The sequence below is a fragment of the Lupinus angustifolius genome, chromosome LG02, assembly GCF_001865875.1.
Source record: "Lupinus angustifolius cultivar Tanjil chromosome LG02, LupAngTanjil_v1.0, whole genome shotgun sequence".
Lineage (NCBI taxonomy): Eukaryota > Viridiplantae > Streptophyta > Magnoliopsida > Fabales > Fabaceae > Lupinus > Lupinus angustifolius.
The window spans coordinates 107426-132521 of record NC_032010.1 but is presented as its reverse complement, the minus strand read 5'-3'; the positions used below and the strand labels follow the sequence as shown (position 1 = coordinate 132521).

General features: G+C 33.9%; 7 protein-coding genes and 1 pseudogene across 10 annotated transcripts; 3 read left to right on the top strand and 5 right to left on the bottom strand.

Annotated features, from left to right (window-relative positions):
- Positions 1614-5717, top strand: LOC109329637 (mannose-6-phosphate isomerase 1). Of its 2 annotated transcripts, XM_019563366.1 has the most exons (6): positions 1614-2034; positions 2326-2493; positions 3765-3977; positions 4207-4473; positions 5127-5450; positions 5521-5717. In XM_019563366.1, exons 1-5 carry the CDS (start codon positions 1741-1743, stop codon positions 5448-5450), a joined length of 1266 nt encoding a protein of 421 aa, XP_019418911.1. In that variant the 5' UTR covers positions 1614-1740; the 3' UTR covers positions 5521-5717. The 2 variants fall into 2 exon arrangements, with proteins under 2 accessions (XP_019418911.1, XP_019418903.1); XM_019563358.1 differs by having other exon boundaries at positions 5127-5717.
- LOC109329634 (protein ECERIFERUM 1) lies at positions 6343-8157 on the top strand. The gene is made up of 2 exons (XM_019563345.1): positions 6343-6829; positions 7118-8157. The coding sequence occupies exons 1-2, from the start codon at positions 6410-6412 to the stop codon at positions 8030-8032; spliced, it is 1335 nt and encodes a 444-aa protein (XP_019418890.1). The 5' UTR covers positions 6343-6409; the 3' UTR covers positions 8033-8157.
- On the bottom strand, positions 8800-12584 carry LOC109329627 (caffeoylshikimate esterase-like). Its single transcript, XM_019563332.1, has 10 exons — positions 12490-12584; positions 12131-12395; positions 11712-11741; positions 11388-11514; positions 11155-11301; positions 10031-10161; positions 9814-9951; positions 9554-9652; positions 9052-9328; positions 8800-9007 (listed from the first exon to the last, which is right to left on the bottom strand). The coding sequence occupies exons 1-9, from the start codon at positions 12531-12533 to the stop codon at positions 9095-9097; spliced, it is 1215 nt and encodes a 404-aa protein (XP_019418877.1). The 5' UTR covers positions 12534-12584; the 3' UTR covers positions 8800-9007; positions 9052-9094.
- Positions 12781-15556, top strand: LOC109329612 (annotated as a pseudogene).
- On the bottom strand, positions 15914-16688 carry LOC109329618 (ribulose bisphosphate carboxylase small chain, chloroplastic-like). The gene is made up of 2 exons (XM_019563320.1): positions 16471-16688; positions 15914-16177 (listed from the first exon to the last, which is right to left on the bottom strand). The coding sequence occupies exons 1-2, from the start codon at positions 16633-16635 to the stop codon at positions 16094-16096; spliced, it is 249 nt and encodes an 82-aa protein (XP_019418865.1). The 5' UTR covers positions 16636-16688; the 3' UTR covers positions 15914-16093.
- Positions 17662-19672, bottom strand: LOC109329597 (60S ribosomal protein L2, mitochondrial-like). Of its 2 annotated transcripts, none has more exons than XM_019563299.1 (2): positions 18987-19672; positions 17662-18132 (listed from the first exon to the last, which is right to left on the bottom strand). In XM_019563299.1, the coding sequence occupies exon 1, from the start codon at positions 19607-19609 to the stop codon at positions 18998-19000; it is 612 nt and encodes a 203-aa protein (XP_019418844.1). In that variant the 5' UTR covers positions 19610-19672; the 3' UTR covers positions 17662-18132; positions 18987-18997. The 2 variants fall into 2 exon arrangements, with proteins under 2 accessions (XP_019418844.1, XP_019418837.1); XM_019563292.1 differs by having other exon boundaries at positions 17662-18144; positions 18987-19671.
- LOC109329589 (phenolic glucoside malonyltransferase 1-like) lies at positions 20735-22252 on the bottom strand. Its single transcript, XM_019563281.1, has one exon. It carries the CDS (start codon positions 22235-22237, stop codon positions 20837-20839), a length of 1401 nt encoding a protein of 466 aa, XP_019418826.1. The 5' UTR covers positions 22238-22252; the 3' UTR covers positions 20735-20836.
- LOC109329532 lies at positions 23045-24730 on the bottom strand. Of its 2 annotated transcripts, none has more exons than XM_019563231.1 (2): positions 24668-24730; positions 23045-23487 (listed from the first exon to the last, which is right to left on the bottom strand). In XM_019563231.1, exon 2 carries the CDS (start codon positions 23483-23485, stop codon positions 23204-23206), a length of 282 nt encoding a protein of 93 aa, XP_019418776.1. In that variant the 5' UTR covers positions 23486-23487; positions 24668-24730; the 3' UTR covers positions 23045-23203. The 2 variants fall into 2 exon arrangements, with proteins under 2 accessions (XP_019418776.1, XP_019418767.1); XM_019563222.1 differs by lacking the exon at positions 24668-24730 and adding an exon at positions 23887-23969.

Below are 25096 nucleotides of genomic sequence, written 5' to 3'. Positions count from 1 at the left end.
TATCTCCAGCCGACCCTCAATATTGTTTGAGTCTAATTTTTTAGTCCGAACTCGATTGTATGCCCAATGAGATTTGACCATATTTGGGTCTGATCATGGTGAGCGGGTAGGGCAAGGTCTTACTCACTCCTATTACAAAGAGTATTCATTCATATTTTTGATAAAGAACTAATCTTTTTCGGAATGCGTAGATGTCCCTCATAACAAGAGTTGTTCTTAGAAATTGAACATCTATCCTTTTAGTCATTATGAGATTTAATAAAAGTTTACACTACTAGACTAATACAAATATACGACACAAAAATCAAATTGTTTTTGCAAGACTATGTGGGAAATGAAGTGTCTTACCAATACCGTGCATGAGTAGGGCAACATGTCTACATAGATGTGATATGCATGTATGTATTAATATTCAAACTACAAATAGAGAAAAAATATATATGGTAAAAGTTTTATATACTTTTACTATATCATTTAATATCTATATTTAATTAACATTATTTTTTCAGAAAAAACAACATAAATAAATAATAAATAAAATATTGATTATATATGAATTTTTACGTCAGAGGTAAATGTATTAATATGATTATCGTTATTTATATAAGATGAGATGGTGTGGCGTACTTGATGTGGCAGTTAGTTAAATGACGTGAAGTTTCACTTTCCTTCTCACACACACACACCGACACTGTTTCACGGGATTTGCCTGCATCAAACGCCGTCGTTTCTACGTCACCTGCTAAGGCGCTTTTGTCATTTTGCTCCTTAACTCACGTCACGTGCTATTACTATCTTCATATCTCAATAAAAGTTATTTATTTCATTTCATCTACGTAACCTCTTTCTTCTTCTTACAAAAGTCAAGAATTGAATTGTATCCTACACAAATGCTTCAATTATTTCTTCATATATACACCATTACAATTCTTCAATGTTACACACCTACATAATTTTAAAGAAAATAAAATATCATCATTGTTCATATTAGATCCAAGAACAATCCATAATTATTTATAATCAACATATATCATATTCTTAACAAAAATCCTATATCTAACCTCAACACTTGGATATATTTACAAACTCATCATTTTGCTAGACATGATATAATTTGATTTGTATTTTCAATTTTGACCAATTTTCACTTGTTTAATTATATGTCTCATATGATTTTCATATTTTATTAGTACAATGAATGACTTACCAATTTTTTGATCTACCATACATATAATTTTAATAAGTGGGATGAGGTACTTAAATGAAAGAACATATCTTCTGTCACACATCTTGCATTACTTTGTGTGTCATAAGTTGTAATTAATTAAAAAATTAATTATTAAATATATTTTTAACTAATTACAGCTTATAGCATATGGAGATATAATGTTGTGAGATAGAAGCTGTGATCGCTTAAATGATCATGCTGAACTTATAAAATGACATTTGAGGCAAGGTGAAGTATTTTAAGAAGTAAAGTAAACGTATAATTTCCATTTATATGATAAGCATTTGCATCTGAAACATATTGATTATATTCTTATTCAATTCTATATAAAGTTATAAACCCCAAAACCAAATCACGTTCAAAAGAAAGAAAAGAGGTGTGAGAAAGAAGCAAAGGAATTCTCTCTCACTCTCTCTCTCTCTACAAAAACACTTCCTTCAAAAGGGGCAATGGTGACCACATTCACAATAACGAATTCTCTTTGATTCTATTCTCTTCCGACACAAACAACAATGGACGAATCGAAACACCTTCTCAAACTTCAATGTTCTGTCATGAATTACGATTGGGGTATACAAGGTTGTGATTCCAACGTTGCAAGGCTTTTCTCTCTCAATTCACGTTCTCAGATCGATCTTCATAAGCCTTATGCTGAGTTTTGGATGGGTACCCATGATTCTGGACCTTCTTTTCTTCACCATTCTTCTCAATCTCTTACCCTTAAATCTTGGGTTTCTCAGAATCCTCATGTGCTTGGTGACAATGTTCTTCATAAATGGGGCTCGGATCTCCCTTTCTTATTCAAGGTATATCTCAATTCTGATTTGTGTTCCTTTGTTTTTCTTCAATTGGGTATCTGAATTTTACATCAAGTTTGAATTTTTATGATTCCTTCATTAGAGCATTGGTTCCCACAATTTCTGGAATAACAATTTTCACCATTTCCTACTATTTTTTGCTAATTTCCTCTTAGCCCAGAAAAATAAAATTTAATGATATTTTAATCAAATAATTTTGTATAACTAATAACTATTTGTTTTATTGGCAATATTAGATTTGGTTTTGATTTTGATTTTGTTCGTTGTTTTTGGTGTTAGGTGCTGTCTGTGGGGAAAGCCTTATCTATACAGGCACATCCAGATAAGGAATTGGCTAGGACTCTGCATAAATTGCATCCTGATTTGTATAAAGATGAGAATCATAAACCTGAGATGACACTGGCAATGACACAGTTTGAGGCTCTATGTGGATTTATTACTCTCAAGGTACTACATTCTCTGCATTTTTTAGAGTAAATAAAGTTCTTCCCTAAGAGAAAGTGAGCCATTAATTTAGTCATTATAGTAATGGTGAGAAATGAAGATCTCAGCTTGGAAATGGCCTCTATAATAATCTCAAATGATGGTCAAATAGTTATGTAGTCATTTATTTATTTAGGAGTTAATTTTAGTGCTGTAATATAGGCACGTTATAAGAATGAGTAACCTGGTTTGTTTTTCATTAATTGTGTTTAGAACAGTTATTTGTATATGTTCAGAGAACTGTTTGTGTTGTCTTTCTAATTTACAGTCCAGAATCAAGTTTTAAACTTGAGGCACATTATAATATGACCAAAAATGTCTTAATGTCTTAGAGTTAATTTTTAAATGAAGTAGGTGAGAGTTTCATATATTTAATGTCACTTTTTTGACTGACTGAAGCACCTTTTCTGTTCATTTTACATCCATTAATAATATCAACCACATATGTTTACTTCTTATGCAATAACAACCTGACCAAACAATTAATTAATTAAGAGCAACATGTGCAATTAATTAACCGTTTGAGTTAACTAAACATTGAAGTGTAGGTTATTACAGGGCAAATAGTGGAAGTTTGATGCTTTCTTATTGGTGATCAAAATCACTGTTATGTTACTTCAAGTTCTGTTTTGAATAAGATTGGTTTTCTTTGGGTGGTTTTGATATCTGATTTTACTTTTTGTTGGTTCACCTGCATATGGGGCTCTACTTGATGTGTCTAATCATTGTTGTAATGTTGATCAGCTTTGAAGTATGGATTACAGATTAATGGAACCAATTTAATTAACTCATGAGTTCATATAATGGCTCTGTCATGGTTAATTTTGTTAACTTTGAAGAGTTTAATCTATGTTAACTCATGTATTAGAAAGTCTATTTGTTCAATCAAGCAAGACAGATCCTATTACTAAGCTGCTGTTGACTGCTTGAAAAGCTAAATCTTACCTTGACAATATTTTTTCTGTTTGACATGAATTGGGTTCTGTACATTTAATCACCCCAAGTATCCGAAGATGTTTTCTTTTATGGGGGGAAAGGATTCACCTGTTTCATCCTTCCATAAAAGACGTTTGAACCGTTCTTGTATAGATCAATGAATTATTTTCAGTTAATCATTTTTTCTTTGCATTCTTTTGCTCTTTCTTGGGGTTAGCTTACTCATGGTAAATTTATTGCATAATTGAAATTTTTTTCACTCAGAGAAATTGAGCAATCTGCTCTTTGTTTCTTTTCAGGAACTTAAGGCTGTGCTTCATACTGTTCCTGAAGTTTCCGAGCTGATTGGTGCTGAAAATGCAAACCTGGTCTTGCAAACCAGTGATGAGGATAGTGAAGAGGAGTTAAAATCTGTTTTGAAGGCAGTGTTCACTCTTCTCATGTCAGCTGATAAAGATAGAATAACTGATGCAGTAAACACATTGAAATGTCGTCTGCATAAAGAAAGTGAGGTTAGTTTATTACTTATCTCATTTAGTTTGTACTTTTGTTCCTCCGTATTGTGTATTGGATATAGGATACTGAAGCAACTTTACTATTCAGATAGCACCACCTTTCTAATACATTAATCTCTTTAAGCTTCTCTGCTAAAAATAGTTTGCTTCTGTTTTTTTCCTAACACTTTTGTATGGGTTGCTAACATCAGTAACTGATATCATAATAATCTCATTTCGCATCCAGATGAGACAGTTGACAGATAAGGAGCAGCTCGTGCTGCAGTTGGAAAAGCAATACCCGGCTGATGTTGGGGTTATAGCAGCCTTCTTTCTTAACCTTGTAAAACTCAATCCTGGTGAAGCCTTGTTCCTTGGGCCAAATGAACCACATGCATATTTATCCGGGGAATGTGTTGAATGCATGGCAACTTCGGATAATGTTGTGCGTGCTGGCCTAACTCCAAAACATATAGATGTCCAGTCTCTTTGTTCTATGCTCACATACAATCAGGTAAACGATACATCATACATCAAGGTTGTTACTGTAGTTAGAATCGGTAGATAAACAAGTACACACACAATATTTATATGCTTATTCCTTTGGTTATTTATGTGCACAGTAGTAGTAGTTAGTCCTATTGCAGAAATGCTTTGGAGAAATCAGGAGAGAGAGAAGTGTTGTTCAAATGTTGGGTCATTTATTGAATTTCGTCATGATAATAGATTGATCGATTTGGTGTCCCCTCTCTTGTTTCTCTCATTTTGAATTTCATCATGGCACATGGGTTGATTGGCCTGTACTTAGGTAGTATTTGGTTGACGTGTTAGAAAGGGACATAACATAAAATGAGAGATTTTCTATGTTCTATTAAATAGAACAGAACATGACAAAGGGTTAAAAAGTGGGACATCTTCGTTCCACGGAAAGGTGTGGAACCGAAGAGAACAATATGGAATGTCAGGTCGAGCGCCAAAATGCTACTCTAGTTTGTGTAATATTGACTCGATGTGGGCCTTTGCAAGCATAGTTGGTAACGGTATGCATATATACCTTTTTTACTTGGGTTTTTGAGGGAAGATATAGTTTTACAACTGGTAACTCAGTAGGTAGCATATCAGTGTGTAAAACTCATTATTTGATGCCATTTTCCCACTCTTTTACAGGGTTCTCCTGAGATCTTGAGAGGAGCTCCTCTAAATCCATATGTAAATAGATACATCCCGCCATTCGAGGAATTCGAGATGGACCGGTGCGTTCTTCCTGAAGGAGAAACAGTGGTGTTCCCAGCAATCCCAGGACCTTCCATCTTTTTGGTCACAGTTGGAGAAGGAACAATGGATACAACAGGGTCACCTAAAGAACAGGTAGTCACTGAAGGTGATGTTCTTTTTGCAGCTGCTAATACCGAGATTAGTGTTACGAGTAGTGCATCAAAGTTGCATCTGTACAGAACCGGGATTAATAGCAGATTTTATCAACTTTCCTGAGTTTCTGCAAAGCTGCTTCTGATTTTTGGAGTCAAATAATGCATTTCAGTGTTATATGTTATAGCAGCAGTTTAGTGTACATGCAAGAGTAAGATCATAATATATTATTGAGTCTAAGGAAAATGAATTATAGAGAGGTTGGTTTCTATAATTTATATCTAGTTTCAATTCATTTCCTGTTCATAAAAATGTTCTTGAAAAGCCTTTCTGAGATGTATTCAATTTATTAATTTATAGCAATATTTGATGTATCTACGATTTTTTTTTCATGCAAGCTGAGTTGAATTCTGCTGAAGTAGCAGAGTTAAAGTCTATAAATGTAATTGATATAGACTAAACCATGTATAAGAACCATTGCTTACATCAAAATATTTTATAATACTTTGTTTGAAAAATAATGGAGATAGAAATAATAATTAATAAATCAACAAAAGATGAGAAAGTTTTATTGTTTTATACTTGTCTTGAACTGCAAGTTACAAACTAAAGTAGAAATTAAGCTGCTTGAGTCAAGGAAAGTAACATGTACTCATGCAGATTTATGTGCAACTAACATGTAAAAACTCTACATTTAATATCAAATACATTACTATTTTATAAAAACTAAAAATATATTTGAATGCTTTTTTATCTGCCACAAGTATTTTTTATGTTGAAAATTCCACCCGTGATTTCTTGCAATAATCTATGTTGAAAACCATACGTGCACACAAAATACCTTAACCAATACATATACAATTTCATGGATCATGAAAATATCATTCCATTACTAATACACAGGTTATTTTTTCTAGTACACATGAAAGTGTTGCTTCCCTTAAATGTTGCACTGATTTGTGCTCAAAGGTAGTAGATATATTCATATATATAACATCAATATAATGTCCATATTCTTTACTTTAATTCTACTAATAGGTTCATATATAGGTGCACAATTTCTAATCATCAAATATATAAAAATGGGCACTGAAATTAATCATATGGTGAAAAGAACTGTGGTGAGCACTAAGGCAGTTGAACAAGGTAAGTACTTTCCCTTATCAGTTTTGGATCATTGTATGGAGAACAAAAACATTAAGGTGGTATACTATTACCAAACATCACAAGAGAGAGTTGTTGGAGAAATAACCAAGAATTTGAGAGAAACATTGTCAGAAATGCTTACTTATTTTCCTATTGTGACTGGAAGGCTGATAAGAAATGAGAGAGGGTATTGGAAGATTAAGTGTAATGATGCTGGTGTTAGAATGGTGGAGGCAATAGCCAAAGGAAGTGTTGAAGGGTGGCTAACAAATTTGGATAGCAAAAATGAACTCAAGCTTGTGTACTGTGATGACATGATTCAAAAGTCTTATTATTGGTCCACTTTTTCTGTCCAGGTTAGAACTTATTAACTTTTGGTGTGCGTGGTTGCCGATCCCAACATGTGCCGCTCCAATGAATCGAGCCCTTGATCTTTCGGTCATTCTATGAATCTAGTGGGGCCTTACACTAATAGACCAACACCTTGTTTATCATTTCTCACTTAGTTTAAGAGTGTATTTTAACATTAATCTTATACTAATTTTACGTATTCTATCATAGTTTACGCGTATCTTATAACTTTTAAATTTGTTATCTTATCGTATTCGTATGGTGTATTATTCTTGTACTTATCTTAATCTCAGGTGACTGAATTTGAGGAAGGTGGATTAGCAATTGGCCTAAGCTGCACTCATCTTCTAGCAGATCTCACAAGTGCAACCAATTTCATGAAGGCATGGACTGATATTTCATTGATAGGAAAAATGATTGATCCTCCAATGTTCCATCCTTTACCATATATAACATTAGGAAACAAAAAATCCAACCACCAACAATGTATGGAGTTAATTAATCACTATAAGTCCTTAATTGAGAAACCTGTTCCAATCAAGAAAGACATATACACTACTGTGTCCTTGTGCTTCTCAGACCAAATGGTTCAGGCTTGCATATCCATGGCTCAAAACACTTATCTATCAAGCTCAATAGTAACACCTTTTGAGGCACTAGCAGGACTATTTTGGGTATCTCTAAGCAAGATCAAGGGGTTAAGAAATGGGCTTGTAGACATGTCAATATGTGTTGATGTGAGGAAAGTCTTAGGCTTAGACCATGGATTCTTTGGGAGTTGCATGATGTATAATAAGGTGCATGCAGAAGGGATTGTAGGAGAGAACAATATTTCAGAAGCTGCTAAGGCAATAGGAGATGCTGTGGCAAAAGTGGACAATGAGGGAATAATGGATCTAATTGAGTGGTTTGAAAATAATGATATAAAATTTTCTGCATTGATGAATGGTTATGATGTGATATGTGCTAGTTTAGAGGGTGTGAATCCTTATTTAGCTGAATTTCAAGAGGGGTTCAAACCTATTCATGTTTCACATTACATAGAGCCAGTTCTGGGAGAAGGGCAAGTTTTGATACTCCCAGCGCCATCCGGGGAGGGTCCCTTAAGCCGGGTGGTTATGGTGACGCTCGGAGAGGAGGAGGCAATTAAGCTTTGTGAAGACAACCTTATTTCACAATTCTCTCCTACTATATTGATGAAGTATTGAAAAATATTATTCTGCATATGGAATAATGGTAGTACTAGCTTGAAAGGAAACTTGATCCTTGCAGCTTATATTAGAGTTATATAGTATTGTCATCATATATCATCATCAACACTATTACAAATGAATGAGCATTGACTCTTTGCCTTGATAAGGAACTCCTAAAATGAACCAACTTGGAACTAAATAAAACTTTGATCAAGTATCACACAGAATGTTCAATTCTGCTCTTGAACATGTACCACAATATGTTATGTCACTCAAAATTATGCATGAAATGTATCAGTTTTCACTATATAAATTCAGTTCCTTTGTTTTATCAAAATCCTCTGGCATGTTCTTGTTAAATAATCATGTTTGAATTGGTTTCTAAATCAGCTTCCACAGTCAGTTTTTAGAATGTAACACATTTAACATATTGTACCATTATTTTCTAGCAGGGTTTATAGCACACAATAGCAAGGTTTCCTGAGGAAACAAATAACTTTGATGCATCTTGTTTCCTTAGTGAAGACTTACATGGTCAGTGTATGCATTTGAAGCTGTAAGGGTAATAGAAACTCCATAGTTGCTATATACAATTAGAGAGAGGTTCCTCTAAAGTGCAGTTTACAAATTAGAGTCTAATAATGTGTATAAATTTAGACCAAATTTTTATATAGATTCATTGAGTGTAAAGATCTCAATCATACATTATATTCAATGGTACAAAGGAGTCACACCCACATAATACATTATACAAACTACATTACAAGAAGACATGGTCTTTTAGGGGACAAAATACAAAACAATACTACTTTACTGAAGCAGAAAGCATACTTAAGCCGAACAGGTATAAAAGAGACATTTATTTCTGCTTTTACCATCTTCATTCTTTCATGTAAAGATATAAACACTACATACATTATTCATCCCAAACATGAATATTGTCAAGTAAATAATTGACTGGAACAAACATAACTTGATTCTGCTCTAGCTACTTTTATACAAACAATAGTAAGTCTGCATTTTTATTCATTTCTTGAAACAATCTCAATATTCAAAGGAGATGGAGAAATTAAATTTTTAAGAGGATGATGAAGAATGTTTGAAGCTGTGCACATCAAGCCAAGAAATGATGTCACTCAAAACTTGAATTATCATTTCATCAGGCTCTCCCTCAAGAAGAGAATGGTAGGCATCCTTGTAAAGCTTAAGCTTCTTGTCTGAACTGCTTGCTTTCTCATACAATGCTTTGCTCACAGAGGGATCGGTCACAGTATCGGCCTCTCCATGAAGGATTAACAATGGCAGAGACACCTGTAATGTAATCACCACATCCATTACATGATGAAATGTATAAATTGTTGTCTGCAACAGTAATTGCAGCCACAATATTGTTGTTTTGATAGTCTCTGCAGCCACACAGTGGCCAAATTTTATCACAATTGCAGTAAACATAACATAACCATAACTGCAATTTAAAATCATGATGTTGGTGGTTTATCTAGCACAAGTTGGACGCGTCAAAAGTTCATCGTATACCTCTTCCAATCTGCATTCTATTTCTTGAGTGGTTTTAAGCATTTGTACGGCAGTCAACACACGTGGTTTATCTTTATAAGCAACAACATTATATGCTGTCTGCAGAGACAATAGAAAAGTGTCAAGTACTTATTAGTATACATAATACTAAGAAAGAATTGAGTGCAAAAATTGAAGGAAAAAGAAAATCCAAAATCCAAAATCCAAATAGGAGAGGAAGAAATATATGCCACATTGGCCAATGATCAAAATATAAAAACCATCTCTCTCTTCTTCAAATCTCTGAATGCTGCCTCTGCTAAATCCTTTTGTGGAACTAACTTCAGCTTTGGAAGAACATTGGCCATGCCGATAAGAACCTGAGTTAAGAACTTTGGTGGAACCATGTCGTCTGCAAACTGCATAGTGTTTGGTCAAAAGGAGGTCATAAAAAATCCAACCAGAACTGCTCACTTGATTTTTATCTTAGAAAAATACCTTACACATAGGTGCAACAAGAATGGCACCATCCCACGCCTTACGTTGTTTAAGGTGCATCTTTAAAGCAATAGCTCCACCCATAGACTGTCCAAAGAGGAAGCTTGGAAGAGAATGGAATTCTGGGTTTTCTGCCATAGAATGAAACAAAACTTTTGTATGAATGTAGGACAATAGGAGTATCGAAGTTCAAATCTGAATAGGTATTAGCAAGTTTGCAATGTAACATGTAAACTATATACAGATAATAAATTTTGATTATGTAAAGAATGAACCACATTGTTTTCATTCCAAAGAAAGTTTAAAAGATATACCCCAGAATACAACTTCCATGTGAAAGCCACAGTTCAAGTTTCCAGTCAAACAAGGACATGCCGAAAATATCAACAAAATAGAGTTACTTTCTTCTTTGAACAAGTAATGATGGCACTTATAAGAAGACAGCTGATTTTTTTATTTATCAGAAACAAATTAACAAAATGTTTTCCTACTGAGCATGAGAAAGTTCATTAATAATTCCATGCAGTTTTATTCGCAGAACTTCCAGATGAATGCTTTACTTTAGAAACTGTCTATATTGGAAGATATAGAGGCATCAGCCAGTGAAGAACAACAAGGTGATTGAACTTTAGCCTGATGGATTCATTCATGAAGCTCAAGAATGTTTATCTAGAAATTGATAGATATGTCAGAACCGACGTAGCATGGGTACTTCAAAGATGGTGATGTACCCATATCGGTTGCATACCAGGTATCGGGTACTAGTACCCATGGCTACTCCTTTGGTGTGAACTACTCCAAAACTACGTCAACCTGTGCTGAAAACTTATGGTTTTCCCTTCTTTTCTTCTTAGCTCATATAATAAGTCTCAGATTTACATCACAGCTAGTTTTATGTCTGAAGTTGAGAAAAGAAGCTGGGAACTTTTGCATACAAATAGATGGAAATATCCATCAGCGTTATATTACTTAACTCTATGCCGAAAGTACACATGCCACCTATAGTATTCAATCCCATACCTGAGAAGAAACTAATCATACACGAACAAAACTTGTAGTACTTAAATTTCATTATGATGTTAGCTGAGTATTCAAGACACAAAGTTTGGTGCTTGTTTAAGTACCTTTGATTTTGGAGTATTGCTCCATGACATCGTCGACAATCGCATCAAAACTGGGAATATAGCAATGGAGACCTTCTGAAAGACCAAATCCTGGATAATCCATCGCAAAAACTCCATATCCAGACGATACCAACTTTCTAGCTATTCCTGCAAATAATTCCATCACATGACTGAGTTGGCAATGTAACAATCTATTTACTTATTGCAACAAGTTCTTCATATCAGCTACATACCTTCAAAGAAAAACGTGCAAGTGTCTCCGTAACCATGACAGTAAAACACAGCTGCTTTGGGCCTAGAAGCCGTCGGAAGCCAACTTTTACAGAAGATTTCTAGACCCCTTGAGTTCACCTCAAAGGACTGTTGCAAAGCACATCAAGTAACACATAAAAAAGGGAGGGGCCAGTAGTAGCAGAGATAAAGAGTACAATGATAAAGAAACATTGACGCCGCTTTTCCGATTCAAAGTTCTAAGCCAAGCTCCTTTTTTTAGTTAAATCCTCAGTAGAAACATAAATAAATTTCATGAAATTGTTTAATAAGACTAAACTTGTTACCTCCTTCATTTTTAGTCCATTGCATGGAGTCTGCAAAACAGTAAGCATAAACGAATTGATATGTGCAAAGTTAGTAAGATCGACGAATGTTGAAGGAGGCAAACTTAGAAATCAATCACGCTCCAATAAACAAATCTAAATATCATAATCATTTAGGAAAAAAAACAAAAAAATGTTTCTTTTTCATTAGTCTCAAACAAGGAGAGAATAGTTTTACTACGAATACTTGAAATGTGCTTGGATAACATACTTTTCGAATATTCTCAAACCCACCAATTACTTAACCATAAACCTCTTTTAGTGAATAATCATAAACAAGTTATTGCTGCAAACCTCAAGATATATAAGTACATCAAAGAATGAACAAAAATCCAAACTCTTATCACTAAAATTGAAGAAAGAAAGAAAGAAGAACATAACTTAAAGAGTATATGGTCAATCCCAAGTTGAATATCCTTGAAGGCTTGACGAGCTAATCTTCTAGCATTGACTTGATCCATTTTAGCATTCAAAACTTTATGCAACTCTTCATTGTTTTTGTCAATAACTCCTACAGGAAACTTCATAGATAATGATAACTTTAACTCTCTCTCTTCCTTTTTCTTCTTCTCACTAAAGTTAAACTGCACCACTGAATTCTTCTTCTTCTTCTTCTTCTTCTTGTTCACCACTTGGAATTGGAAACTCACACCCAATATGAAAAAGTAACAAACTTTAATTTTTATTTTGGAATTAAAATGAAAGGAAATGAAAAGTAAGTGTTTTTATTTAAAAGTACCATAATCCCTGCAAACTGCAAACTTTCGTGGATCTCATAGCCATATCTATGCAAACATTTATGCTTTATTTTAGTAACAATAATCAAACTCTTATTATTATCATGGAAAATGATATATGATTGTATCCTTATAAAAATTGAATATTTGACATCTTAATTTATCAGTAATCAAATAAAACCGTACATCCATATATTCTTTATTATTTAAAGATAGAAAAGGATAAAATATCTAAGTAGATATTTAATATTTATTGTGGTAAAACGACGTAGTGTAATCGTTTTTTTGTCTAACACCCTAAACACATTTCCTTTACTATAAATATGATTCATTTCCATGGCGTTATCTTTTTTTCAGCTTCCTTCAATTTCTTCGTTTCGAGGATACCTCCAAAGGTTTCTCTCTCTCTCTCTCCCTCTCTCTCTCTCTCTCTTGTTTTGTGTTGTTGTTTCCTAGTACTGAAATGCTACCATGTTACTTGTACTTTTTTGTGTTCTATATTTTACCCACTTCATTTTTATTACACTTTTTTAATCATATTTCGAGATCTGTTCAATAAAACACCTTTTATAATTCTGTGACTGTTGCCTTAGTTAATTGTAAAATATGCACTCAGTGATTTTAGCTACTTCAATTTGTTAAAGCAATGATTTTTATTATTTTAATGACCCACCCAGAAGAAAGAGAAGGCAAAGCTTGAAGCTTTTTCATTGTTTGAACTCAGAAATGCTGTTTATTTGTCAATTTCATTTTACCCTTTTATGTATGTCGTAAATAATTGGATAAAGAGTGAATTGGGTTTTGGAATTTCTTTCTCAAGTTTAGATTCAACCATTTTGATGCATTAACCTTTGAAGCAGGAATACTTCAAATTAGTTGCTGAATTTTGGGTTAGACACTCATACTCGCATTCTATGACTCTCTCTTTTTTATTTTTAATATCGTTATAGATAGAAATGTCACTATAATAGTATTTACCATAATCACTAATTTTTAAAACATTCTTTCTCTCTTTTAATTTATGATTTGTACTTTTTTGTTAACTTTATATTAATTTATACATCTTGTATCATAGCCGTGTCTGGCCATATACTTTTGAAAATTTGTTGTATCCCGGTGTCGTTTGTTGTGTTGTTTCTATGTCCCATACTCTCATGTCATATCCGTGTTTCCTAGGCATTAAGTCATTGAAATGAACCGGGTAAATGGATCTGTTTTGAAATTCAAGCTGTCATTTTATGATTTCTAAGATTATTCTCCAACCCCCTTTGTAAATAATTGTGATTCTAGTGAATAAAGTCAAGTTTCATCTTTTGTTATGTTATTTACATTTCCTGAATATATTTGTGCTAACTTTTCCTTATTTAGGTGTTATATTGTGAATAAAATTGGACTTGAAAATGACTTGTTATGATCTTCACAAGAATGCCCACACAGCCAGTGAAGGAATGAAGGGCTCTCTTCCCATTACTGATCAGAATGGCTCTGTCATTTGTCCTAAGCCATGCAGAGTTGGGGTTTTAACGAACGTCCCTATACAGCCCTTAAGATGGCATTTTAGGTAACCTTTACGATAAATTGTTCCCCGTTTGATGGCATTGTTAAGTTCTCGAACGTATTCAAGGTCTAATCTGTTCTGTGTTTTGGTTTTATTCATTAGTCAACATGTTGAGGTGTCTGATTCAAAAGCCGGGGCAGAGTTACTAGACCTTATTCTCAAGAAGGTAAGTGGTGTCTGTCTCAATTTCACATTGTTTAGCTAATGGTTGAGTTAACGGGGATAAATAATTTTCTAGTAGAATAAAGTTATCCTTTAAAAATATTTTGGTCTTTAAGTAATGTTACTTTTTTAACTTATTTATGTGGTGCATCCTTTGTTCATTTGAAAAACTGTTTTTAATATATCTTAGGGTCTGTTTGGTTTGAGATTTTTTTTGTTTTACGGTTCTGCCATTATTGATGAGTAATCACTGTTTTCATTTTATTTCCTGTTAACTAATGTGTCCCCATGTTTTCCTTCTGTTTACTTTTTCAAAGATTTTTACTGGAAAAAGTGAAAACACTTTTTTATAGTTTTGACCGTTTCATGTAAAAATCTTTGAATGTGAGGAACATAGTGAAAACATTGAGTCACAATTACAACCAGAAATAGAATGAAAACACGAGTCAGTGGTCACTATTGTAATTTATAATAATGAAAATCGAAAACTTTATCTCAAACTAAATTCTTTAAGATGTTGAACTTTACGAGGAATGTTTCTGTAGTAGTATTTTCACATGAACACTTCTCTACTGGAATGCTTTTGGACCTCGACATTTAAGTTTTACCAAATTTTGTAGTTACTGTCAAGGATCTATCTGCTTATAATTGGTATAGTGTGAACTTTTTTCCACTGTAATGACTGTTATTTGTCTTTATCTTCGGTTGATTAAGTTTTATCTTGGTTTCAATAGGAGAGTTATGATGAAGAATATGCAAATCAGGTGGCCTCATCTCCCCCATATTTTTTTGGGTCTCCTCCAGTTCGGGTTGGTAATCCCTTGATAAATGATAATCGTTTTGGAGATGAAGAGCACCCTCCTATGCCCGGTATTTCCTCCCGGTTAGGTTTACCATCTCCATCTTCGGCATCTCATAACACAGGATATGGTAGAACGAATTACGGACCTAAACCAGCTGCAGTTAGAGTAGAAGGATTTGAGTGTAGGGTCGCAAGAATTCCAGCATCACCGCAGTTGCTTCAACTCCTTTCGTAGAAGTGTATATAGAAGGAGCTTATAAGTATAACTACTTCCCAAACATGACTTGACCAGAGAGTGTTCTGAATGTTTTGGAGCGGCGCGAGAGATTCGGTTAGTGGTGTATATAGATTATGCATTGTTTTTGGTATGGTGGCTATCTTCGCGAGTAGTCCGAGGGAGCTGCAGATAAGGAAATAGTGTTGTTGAGAAGGTTTGAAACATGGCCATGTAAAAGAGCATGTTCTTTTGTAAATAAGGAAGAATGTTCCATATAGAAATGGTGATTTTGTGAATGGTCCTATAATATTTTTGTCACTTTGAAGGTAAGTTATATTTTCTGTTTATCATTTTAAGTTTATGGTTATTTGTGTGGAATAGACACTCCATTTTAATCAATTATTATCAATCTAGTTTTTCATTTTACAAAATTAATGAATATGAATAGATAATTGAAAATGTCAATAGTCTCATGTCATAAAGTAATGGATTAAGGTCTGATAGTAAAAGCTCATAAGTTCTTGTATTTTTTTGTTGCTTCATTATCCTTTCACTCTCAATGAGTTAGAGATATATTCAAATTTTATGGACCACTCGACCTTGTATATGTCAAATTGCTATAAAAGAAACATAACATATTATTATTATTATTATTATTATTATTATTATTATTATTATCTGTTTTCTTTATCTTAATGCAATATTTTCCACAAAGGTTGCTATCAAAAGGGTCCAGTTATTAATGTAACGTGAAAGGGGTAGGGATAAGTTATATTTCTACAATAATTCATAACTAACAACTTCATTAACCAATGGCCATCCATGTCTCCAACAAGTTCCAAACTAATCAAAGAGAACTCAACTTCATTACCCAATGGCCAAGGACTCAGGAGAGAGTGATGGAAGGTAGGAAAGAGTCTCAAATTTCTTCAGGCCAATTGGTGGCCACACCTATTAGCATGCACAAAATTGAGCAAATGGGTCAATACTTAATACTCAACAACTTGGTGCATCTTTGTCATTGACACCAATGTTATGTAACACTCTAGTTTCTAGAATATAAATATGTAGGATTCAGTTTCATTTAGATTCCTCTATGTATATAGAAAATTCCATAATTACAAAACTATAGTATAAGCACATAGAAAATGAATTAGAATATGTTATCCAAGATTGTGCAAATGTGAAGTCACACCAGGGTGCCTATGTGTGTGGCATTAATTGTTCATGTCGAGCAATGTTACCTTCATGCATTGAACCCTTCCGCCGTTGTTTGCAATGGTGGTAATGTCGTTGTTGGTTTTCCTGGTAACAGGAAAGCCAGGAATCGACTTGAGGCCAGTGAATGGAGCTACCACCTGTACCGGGGTGGCACGGTTAATGGTGTTCAAAGCTGGGGATGAAATCATAGAGAGGAGGCCATTGCTTATTTGCTTTCTCCCTTACTTAGTTCTCTAACTCGGGAAGTTATGATGCTAGAGTTGCTATGTTCTTACCTATATATAATAGATTAACTTGGACGTTTCTAATCCAATAATCTGAAATTGAAGTCTTTGATTGCCACCAATTTTCAATAATTGGATAGTGTAAGTGATGGCAAGACAATCATTTTGGCCACACAGAATATATTTTTCAACATAAATTTGTTATCTTAGATTATGTCTCATACGTTATCTCACGTCAATTATCTTAGATTAGGTCTCATACGTTCTCTCACGTCAATGATAATAAAACAAAAACAATATTAATAATGAAGTTTAATTGACATATTATATTTTTATTAGCATTCAATAGCATATAAAACATGATCTAGAATAGCCGATCTCTACATAGAGTTTTTTTTAATGCTGCTAGCTGGCCTTATCATTATGGACCAATGTGGTAGTGCCATATGGATGAAGTTCCATCACATTATCTCTTTCTTAGAAGAATGTAAATGTGTGATAATGGTTAAGTGTTGTATCGCTCATAAAATTCTGTGATCATTCCTTATTCTTCACAAGTATCTATGGGTTTAAGTTAAAATAAACTCTGTCATTTCATAGAATCCTCTACCTAAAGTCTCTTATCCTTTTGTTTGGTAGTTGAGAATGTGCTTCTGTATTTACCATTACACTGGAAAATCCTTTCTACCATTTCTCAATCATTTTAGTCTTTTTTCTTTCTTCAGATTTGGGATAGCAAAAGAAGGTAAAAAGTGGCAAAGATGTTCAAATTTGAATGCAGAGTAATATAGCCTACGTATCAGTGTCTCCTCTGATTTCATGAAAAATGCTAAAAAGTGGGAAGTACTGTTTTCCTTATGCTTAGTGCTTCCTTCCTCCCTCATGCCTCCAATACAAGAATGCACAGTCCATTACTAAACGATATTCTAAAAAATTTAGAAATCCAAATCTGGTATGAAGGATAACATTTTGCCAGAACTATAAGTTAACTTAAGTAGCAAGAAGATGCTAATAATCATTCTACCTAGATTGAAAAATATTGTCAAGGTTTAACAATTACAAGGACAAAAGCCATAACCTTTATATCCAATAGCACCTGATTCATGTCAAGTGAACACCTTATTCCAAGAGATTTCATTAATAAAATGCCTGCTTAACTGAGATTTTTTAATGCAGGCATGAATGACTAAAACAACGCCAACCAAATCTTAAACTCAAACTCAGTAGGTTAGGTCCTCTACGTGGATCGAACAACTAAGAGACCTTCATAAACAACTACCACCTTGCTAGTACCATGAAATCAACAAAATAAAGTTAAAATTACATAATATTGTCTGCAAAACTACTATCAAGATTCAAGGTATAGTTTTCTTGAAAGTGAACTGAAGCAGCTTTGAGAAATGAATTTACTTGATTGCCATGATCTGGTGCCTGTTTTGTAAACCTGCTCAAAATTTGATCCTTTTGAAGAACCTAAAATAGACATAGAAAGCCATGAGAAAAATTTATTTGGCTGAGTGATCAGCAGAAAATTAAGGAATGAATTTTGCGAAAGAAGATTCTTCTTCCATTATTAACATTTTCCCTCAGGATTGGGTGGAGGAAGTTTAACACTAGGATTTAAAGAGTCAAACACAAATTTGGGCTGACTGTGACACAGAAAATAGGGTAGCTGATGATGATGGTCTTCATCGTGTTAGTATCATCATATGCAACAATCAGGATTGAGAAATATTAAATTTCTAAAGCAAAACGACAAGTTTAAGAAGATCACACTCTAACTAATAAACCATAGCTATATGATAATTACCAAGTACAGCACATAATAATCACTTAAGGATGAGAAAATAACTTATCTTTTGGTAAGTTAAGAGCCAACTCTTTTTTCTTTCTATATGTATCTGTTGAATTACCCGAATCAATTTTCTTGAAGAACTAGACAATTCAAATTTGATGTAATAACAATCTTATTCATTCAAGAACAAGAGCTAAACTAAGTAGGGATTTTTCCTGATTTTCTATTTCTCAGACTAGATTAGGCACATTGTTCCTCAATGACAAATTTGAGTATTCATTAAACTCTTATCCCTCTTAATTTTACTTCAGAAACCAGAGAAAATAACTTAACTATCATCATCGCCACTCCATTCATTATGCCTTGAAATAAAAAGTAACACAATCCCAACACAAAATTAAAGACCAACCAGTAATTAAGCTACAATAAAAACATTAAAAGTAAAAAATAAACTAAACACGAAGTTTCAAAAATCAAACAATGATAATAATAATAATAATAATAATGAATTCAACATTACATCTTTAGGTTTCAAATGTTGTGCCAAGAAATCGCCGCTTTACGTTTGTTTCTATTCTTCCACACATCGCTGTTCCTCTTCCAATTCCGCACCTGCAACAATCCTTCCTCGCCTTTCTCACGCGCCGCAAAGAACTCAGGCTTCGCCGCCGCAACCACAATCCTCGGCAACCCTAAAGCAAGCGGTTCACCTTCACGTTTACCTCCTCTCTTAAAAGTAGATAGAAAAATGTCCCTCGCGGTTGTTTCCACGCGCGGCGGCAACATCGCGTTAATCTCGAAGACGCCGCGAATATCCGATGTTGGTTCCGCCTCGATGACCTTACGCGGCGGAGTGACGGGTGAGGGTTTCGCCTCCGTGGAGTGGCGGTGGCGAGGTAGCTGTGGCTTGACGCCTTGGAGCCAGCGGATGAGAGCGATGTTGGAGGAGCGGTTAGGGTCGTACTCGATCCTCTCGACGACGCCCATGGAGGAAGAAACATTTCGTTTGAGATCGATAGTTCGCTGCAAGCGTTTGGCTCCGCCGCCGCGGTGGAAGGAGGTGATTCGACCGGAGGAGTTGCGGCCGGCGGTTTTGGCGGTTCCGAAGGTGAATTGACGGAGTGATCTCTTAACAGCTGACATATTTTGTTTTGATGTATACAACTTTTGAGCTGCTTCTAGTATATCATACCTAGGGTTCTTTCTATCTTGCTTTTTCTATTATCATCATTACACTATTTTTTTTTTTACATTATTAAATATCACACAAACAAAATGTATGTAATGTACTTCTAATTTGTAAAAGTCTTTATATTCAAACTAGCAAGTCAAGTTACCCGTGTATTTGTATGGAGTGATATTTTTTTACATTAAGAATACATATTATATATGCATTTATAATTAAGAATATGTATGTTGTTCGTGCATGGTTAAAAACATATATGTTATCCGTACATTTATATTGTTAAAAATTATTAATTATATATAAAATCATACTGTCAAACCATACGGTTTAATGTTTAAATCGGTATAAACTTAATACGGGACCTCTTCTGATTTAACATCTTGCTCAACTTTCCCAACATTATTTTTTACATATACATAATATTATATAGTTAATAGTATTCTATTGTTAATTTGAATATTATGGCCTTTGAACTAGATTTAAAATGTTTGGGAATTACTTTTGTCTTGAGAGAGATTTTACCACTCGTTTTCTTATATTGAAATGATACCTTGATTAATAGCATCAATATATATCTTACACTTATTTAAATATTCACTATTTAATTATTATTTATTAAAGGATTCGAATTATACGTTTTATTTTTATGTCTAATAATAGTTTAACAAAAATTGTTAAGCTAATACCCAACTTAAGACTCTCTTAACTTAAGGAATGTTAATACCCTAAAACAAAAATCTAGCACTACATTAACATAAGAATATCAATGTCTCTCTTTACATAGAAAATTGTGTTGACCTTGTTGATTGTTGGATAGAAAATTATATGATTTGTATTTTTAAATGTCTTTCAAGTAGAGTCTATAAAATCAATTTATAATAGAAAATATAAGCTTTAATATTAGGAATATTTTGTGATATGCTATAATTTTAAAGTTCTAATAGAATATCCACAAGACAAGTATTATAAAATTTATTCTCAAAATTATTGCGGGTATTTATTCAGGTTTAAAATACAAATGATTACTTGACTATTAGAATAAATACACATAATTACATGAGGTATATAATACAAGAGCAGATTTGTCTGAGACACAAAATCCAAAGGCAAACTAAAAGTAGTAAATAATAACATAACAATCCTCAAATACATTATACATATAGGTTGCTATAAATAGATAGAGCTTATATTAAACCTGCATGAAATAGATTACTAAAGATATCCATAACATCTTTGTTAAGAACAAGACCAACTTCAATTCCACCTTTACCATCCTTGCTCCCATCCATGCCAATCACTAAACTTCTATCCAAAGAAGTAATTTCAACTTTTTGAGGCCTTCCCCAACCAAAATCTGTCTCATATACTCCAAATCTACTTGACCCAGCAACTCCAATTAACTCTATTCCTAATCTAGCCCTTCTCTCATGTTTAGAAAACAATGTTCCTACTCCCTCAAGAACACCTTTTTTATCCAAGTTCTTTATTTTACTAACAATCTTCTTAGCAACAATCACATACCCATCTTCCTTTGCATAATCCTCTGGTTTTGCATCTACTAGATGAAGATTCACACAATTTCCAAAATAGTTCTCAGGGACTGGTGGCTCTAACCTTGCCCTGCAATCAACTGCGAAACCGAAAGCGAATTTCTTTTGATCACTGTTTTCAGCTTGTTGAATAGCTCTAGCAATGCAAGTGGAGACATAAGCACAAGTAACAACAAAGGATGATACAGTATGTGGCTTTGAGTTTACTTCATCATCATGATCCACTTCATCCCATTTTGACAACACCCTCTTCTTTAAATTCTCCAAATCCCTCTTGCTGAGATCGAACTTGGCGCGAACCGAGTTCTCCACCCTTGGTTTAAACACAAATGATAGAATCTCCAAGCTTCTTGTCTTCTTGGTATCATCAAAAGGGTCTTCTGTCCAATTTTCCGTGAGTAAAAGGTCGAGTTTAGTTGGATCTTTAATGACATCCCTATCAAAAAAAGGCTCTAATGGAGCTTCTTCTTCACCGCCGCTTCGACACAGAGTAGCCCAAGCTTTGATAAACATGGTTGAAGATTTTCCATCAAGAACAGCATGGTGTGTACTTACACCAATAGAAAACCCTCTGTTAGGAAACAGAGTAACCTGCAGGGAGATAACAGAAGCAGCTGAATCTGAAGACTCCAAGTTAGGTAACAAAAAACGTGACTCTGAAGCATCACATGGTGAGTTTTGTAAAACATGGTCGAAATCAACGTTGGATTCTGCTATGAGTAGGATCACAGCATCACCAGGGTTGTATTGGATGATGGGTTTTGGTGAATGTGAAGGCCAAATGATGTTACCAGCAAGAGGTAGAAACTTCTGTAGGGTGAGTGAGAGTGAGGTTTTGAGGTTTGGAACTATTTTGTCAAAGAAAAAAGATGGGTCATTTGAGTGTGTGGTTGGAAATGAATAGAAGAAGATGCGTTCAACAGGATGGAACCTTAACCAAAGGAGGTCAAAGAATGTGAGAGGGAGAGATAAGTGGGTTGAAGAATGAGGAGAAATGAGGCTTTTTTCTTGGATTGTTATGATGGGAGAAGCCATATGAAAGAAAAACAAAGGAATTGCTTACTTTTGAGAATGATTGAAATGCTTTTACTATATATAGACTATTGTTATCATTTGGGGTGGTAGGTTGGGTTAATAGGAGGGGGAGAACCTGCCACGTTTTTCTATTTTTTGAAGCTTTAAATCACCCAAACTAACACTATCACGTGGTTACCATATTTGTTTCTAAATTGACTTTCCAAAAGTGTGTAATAAAACTTTGAAGGACACTTATAAAAAGGGGAGAGAGTACTTTAGTACACTTCCTTAGGCATCTCCAAAAGTCCAGCTCCAATGGTATCCAATAGTATGAAATATATGTATATCTAACTTTATCAATATGCAGTTTAACCAGTGAATTACTAATTGAACCGCTATACTCGTATCCTAACCATTTTGATGACCAATACGATATTAATAACACAGCTAAATATACCTAGCAGAAACCAGACTTAGCAGAAGAGGGGCACCAACTACATATACCTCACAGAAACCAGACTTAGCAGAGGAGGGGCACCACAAGCTTTGTGGGTGCGGAAAAACGACCAAGTCTGCACCCACAATGTGACTCACCCGAGCAACATGAATGATCACTGCAAAATAATACACACTCTTTCAAGCCACCCTCACATTTTACGGTTTCTTTCAAGGGTGACGATTTGATGCTCCCCTTGAGTTTTGGTGAATGATGCTGCCCCAATCTATTACTACAGATTTGGCAATAAAAAATACAAGGATATTTTAGGTTCATGCATATACCCACTTACTAATTCAAATGGTTGAAGGTTCCAAGTTGTCAATAATAAATAACTGGAAGAGAGAGCACTGAAAAACATATGTTGACACAAATCTCATTTCCATAGAGCTAGAAGCTATTACACAGAAGCAGTGTATCACCAAAAAGTATTCTGTGCAAACTTTTGAATAAATAACTAAATGTTTAATCATACAAACATTGAAGAACTAAGTGAGTTTAGTCTTCTTAGACTTCACTTGAGGCTTCTCAAGAATATTATCATCTTCTTCTGAAGAAGCCTCCAATAACTCATCAGGGACATCCTGAGGAACATTATGCCTAGTTATGAAGTCCTTCAATATGGCCATGCTTTGCTCTTTCAATGAAACTAACTGCTCTGATAATACAGAACCTTTTTTTGCCTGAACGGAATATGATTCTATGCCAAGTTGAACTTTGGCCTTTACCAGAGGCCTAATGAGCACTGTATCACATGATTCTGTTTCCATCTCTGCATTTTGAACAAATGAAGGAAACAAAGAAGGTTATAAATGCTGCATTATTTAAGTGTGCACTGAAAGTAGTAAAAGACAACAAAACTGCAAAGTAACCAAAGACAGCAAATGGGATATTACAAACTCAAGAATATTAAAAATTGAAACAGGTCTAAAGGAACCATAAAGCTTAACCACACTATGTTTCACACCCAAGTCACTCATCCACATTTGGATGAAGCGGAATGACTTCGTCTACATAATACTAGTATTTCAATTGAGGTGTTAGTACTAATGTATTATCTAACTCCAAATCAAGATCAATAATCTATAATTTGCATTAATTCTGAAATATTAAGAACAAATAAACAAACAGAGGATGGGGATTAAATAAAGAGAAAAAATGATTAATTAACTATGGAGTGTATATAATCTGAAATTAAAGGGGAACATTGGTAAGTACTACTGATTATTTTTTATGATACTGAATTTAGTATGTATAATCTGAAATTACAGGGGAGCATTAGTAAGAATAATCATACCGATTACTTTTCTATAATATTAAAATGAGTACGAATACAAATATGCATCTTTTTAGGTATCCTTAAAAGCATATTAAGTATCAACCTTAGAGTACTGTTTTATATAAATATATGCATACAGTGTATGAATTTCATCTATTTAATTATGCATCACTTAATTTAATAACTTTTGAATATTCAAGTAGCAACATTGAAGAGAGAAAACAAATGAGTCAATCGAACCACTAAATTTTACGCAATTCGTGTACAAATGTAAATGATTCTTTTTACGGACATGATTTATCGTAGAACAATATGGCTTTTTTTGATCAAATGATTAATGGAGCTGATCCCACCTTATTGAACAATATTGGTGTCATTGTCGATATAGAAGCTCGAATCATCGTATAAAATCGGAGACTAAAGCTTAGAATAGCAAACTAATGAATGTAGAAAATTGAGGTTAAAAACAGCAGAGACTTGAATATGTAATAACCACACACAGGCATTTCATCAAACACTATATCTACAACAACAACGATAGAAGTATTCCAGTAACTGAGAAAATCATGCAGTGGCTTAGTAAAGTGGGATTCAATTCCAAAATGAACAGAAAAATTGCGAATAAAATATTAATTAATTATAAATTTGCAGTGAAGTGAAGAAAAGGGTTTACCTTTGAGCTCCTCCGATAACAAAGAAAGTAATGAGAATGAATTTCCGTTTCCTTCTAAATAAATGGGCCAAAGGCCCAAATGAAGTTACATAACCAATTTAAACTCCATTACATTATTATGCAGCAATGACCTAATTTTAATCAATTATTATATTTTGGTTAATTCTATCAAATATTTCAAGAAGAAGAAAAAAGCTCATCTTAGAAATCAGTTTAAATAAATTTATTTTACCAAATTCATATAAATGACTAGTAAAAGGAAGAAAAAAAGGGCAAAAGACCAAAGCACTAATCCTTAGCTTTAGCAAAATGTTGTCACTTAATTGAGAACATATTCCATTTGGTACAGGATAAGTACAACCTTGGTACTGTGTTACAACAATTTGGATAGACCCATCTTGTAGTAGAATCTCTAGACTCTTTGGCACA

Excerpts from the sequence above, each read along its gene's own strand:
- LOC109329637 (XM_019563366.1), top strand. The coding sequence starts at position 1,741 with ATGGACGAATCGAAACACCTTCTCAAACTTCAATGTTCTGTCATGAAT. Across the intron at positions 2,494-3,764 it reads GTGGATTTATTACTCTCAAG|GAACTTAAGGCTGTGCTTCA; the intron begins GTACTACATTCT and ends GTTTCTTTTCAG. Across the intron at positions 3,978-4,206 it reads GTCTGCATAAAGAAAGTGAG|ATGAGACAGTTGACAGATAA; the intron begins GTTAGTTTATTA and ends TTTCGCATCCAG.
- LOC109329634 (XM_019563345.1), top strand. The coding sequence starts at position 6,410 with ATGGGCACTGAAATTAATCATATGGTGAAAAGAACTGTGGTGAGCACT. Across the intron at positions 6,830-7,117 it reads GGTCCACTTTTTCTGTCCAG|GTGACTGAATTTGAGGAAGG; the intron begins GTTAGAACTTAT and ends TCTTAATCTCAG.
- LOC109329627 (XM_019563332.1), bottom strand. The coding sequence starts at position 12,533 with ATGGCTATGAGATCCACGAAAGTTTGCAGTTTGCAGGGATTATG. Across the intron at positions 10,162-11,154 it reads GCAATACTCCAAAATCAAAG|AAAACCCAGAATTCCATTCT; the intron begins GTACTTAAACAA and ends ATTCTATGGCAG. Across the intron at positions 9,952-10,030 it reads TTGTTGCACCTATGTGTAAG|TTTGCAGACGACATGGTTCC; the intron begins GTATTTTTCTAA and ends AACACTATGCAG.
- LOC109329618 (XM_019563320.1), bottom strand. The coding sequence starts at position 16,635 with ATGATTTCATCCCCAGCTTTGAACACCATTAACCGTGCCACCCCGGTA. Across the intron at positions 16,178-16,470 it reads GAAGGGTTCAATGCATGAAG|GTGTGGCCACCAATTGGCCT; the intron begins GTAACATTGCTC and ends GCATGCTAATAG.
- LOC109329597 (XM_019563299.1), bottom strand. The coding sequence starts at position 19,609 with ATGTCAGCTGTTAAGAGATCACTCCGTCAATTCACCTTCGGAACCGCC.
- LOC109329589 (XM_019563281.1), bottom strand. The coding sequence starts at position 22,237 with ATGGCTTCTCCCATCATAACAATCCAAGAAAAAAGCCTCATTTCTCCT.
- LOC109329532 (XM_019563222.1), bottom strand. The coding sequence starts at position 23,923 with ATGTTCCCCTTTAATTTCAGATTATATACACTCCATA. Across the intron at positions 23,488-23,886 it reads CAGATTATATACACTCCATA|AGATGGAAACAGAATCATGT; the intron begins GTTAATTAATCA and ends TTCAAAATGCAG.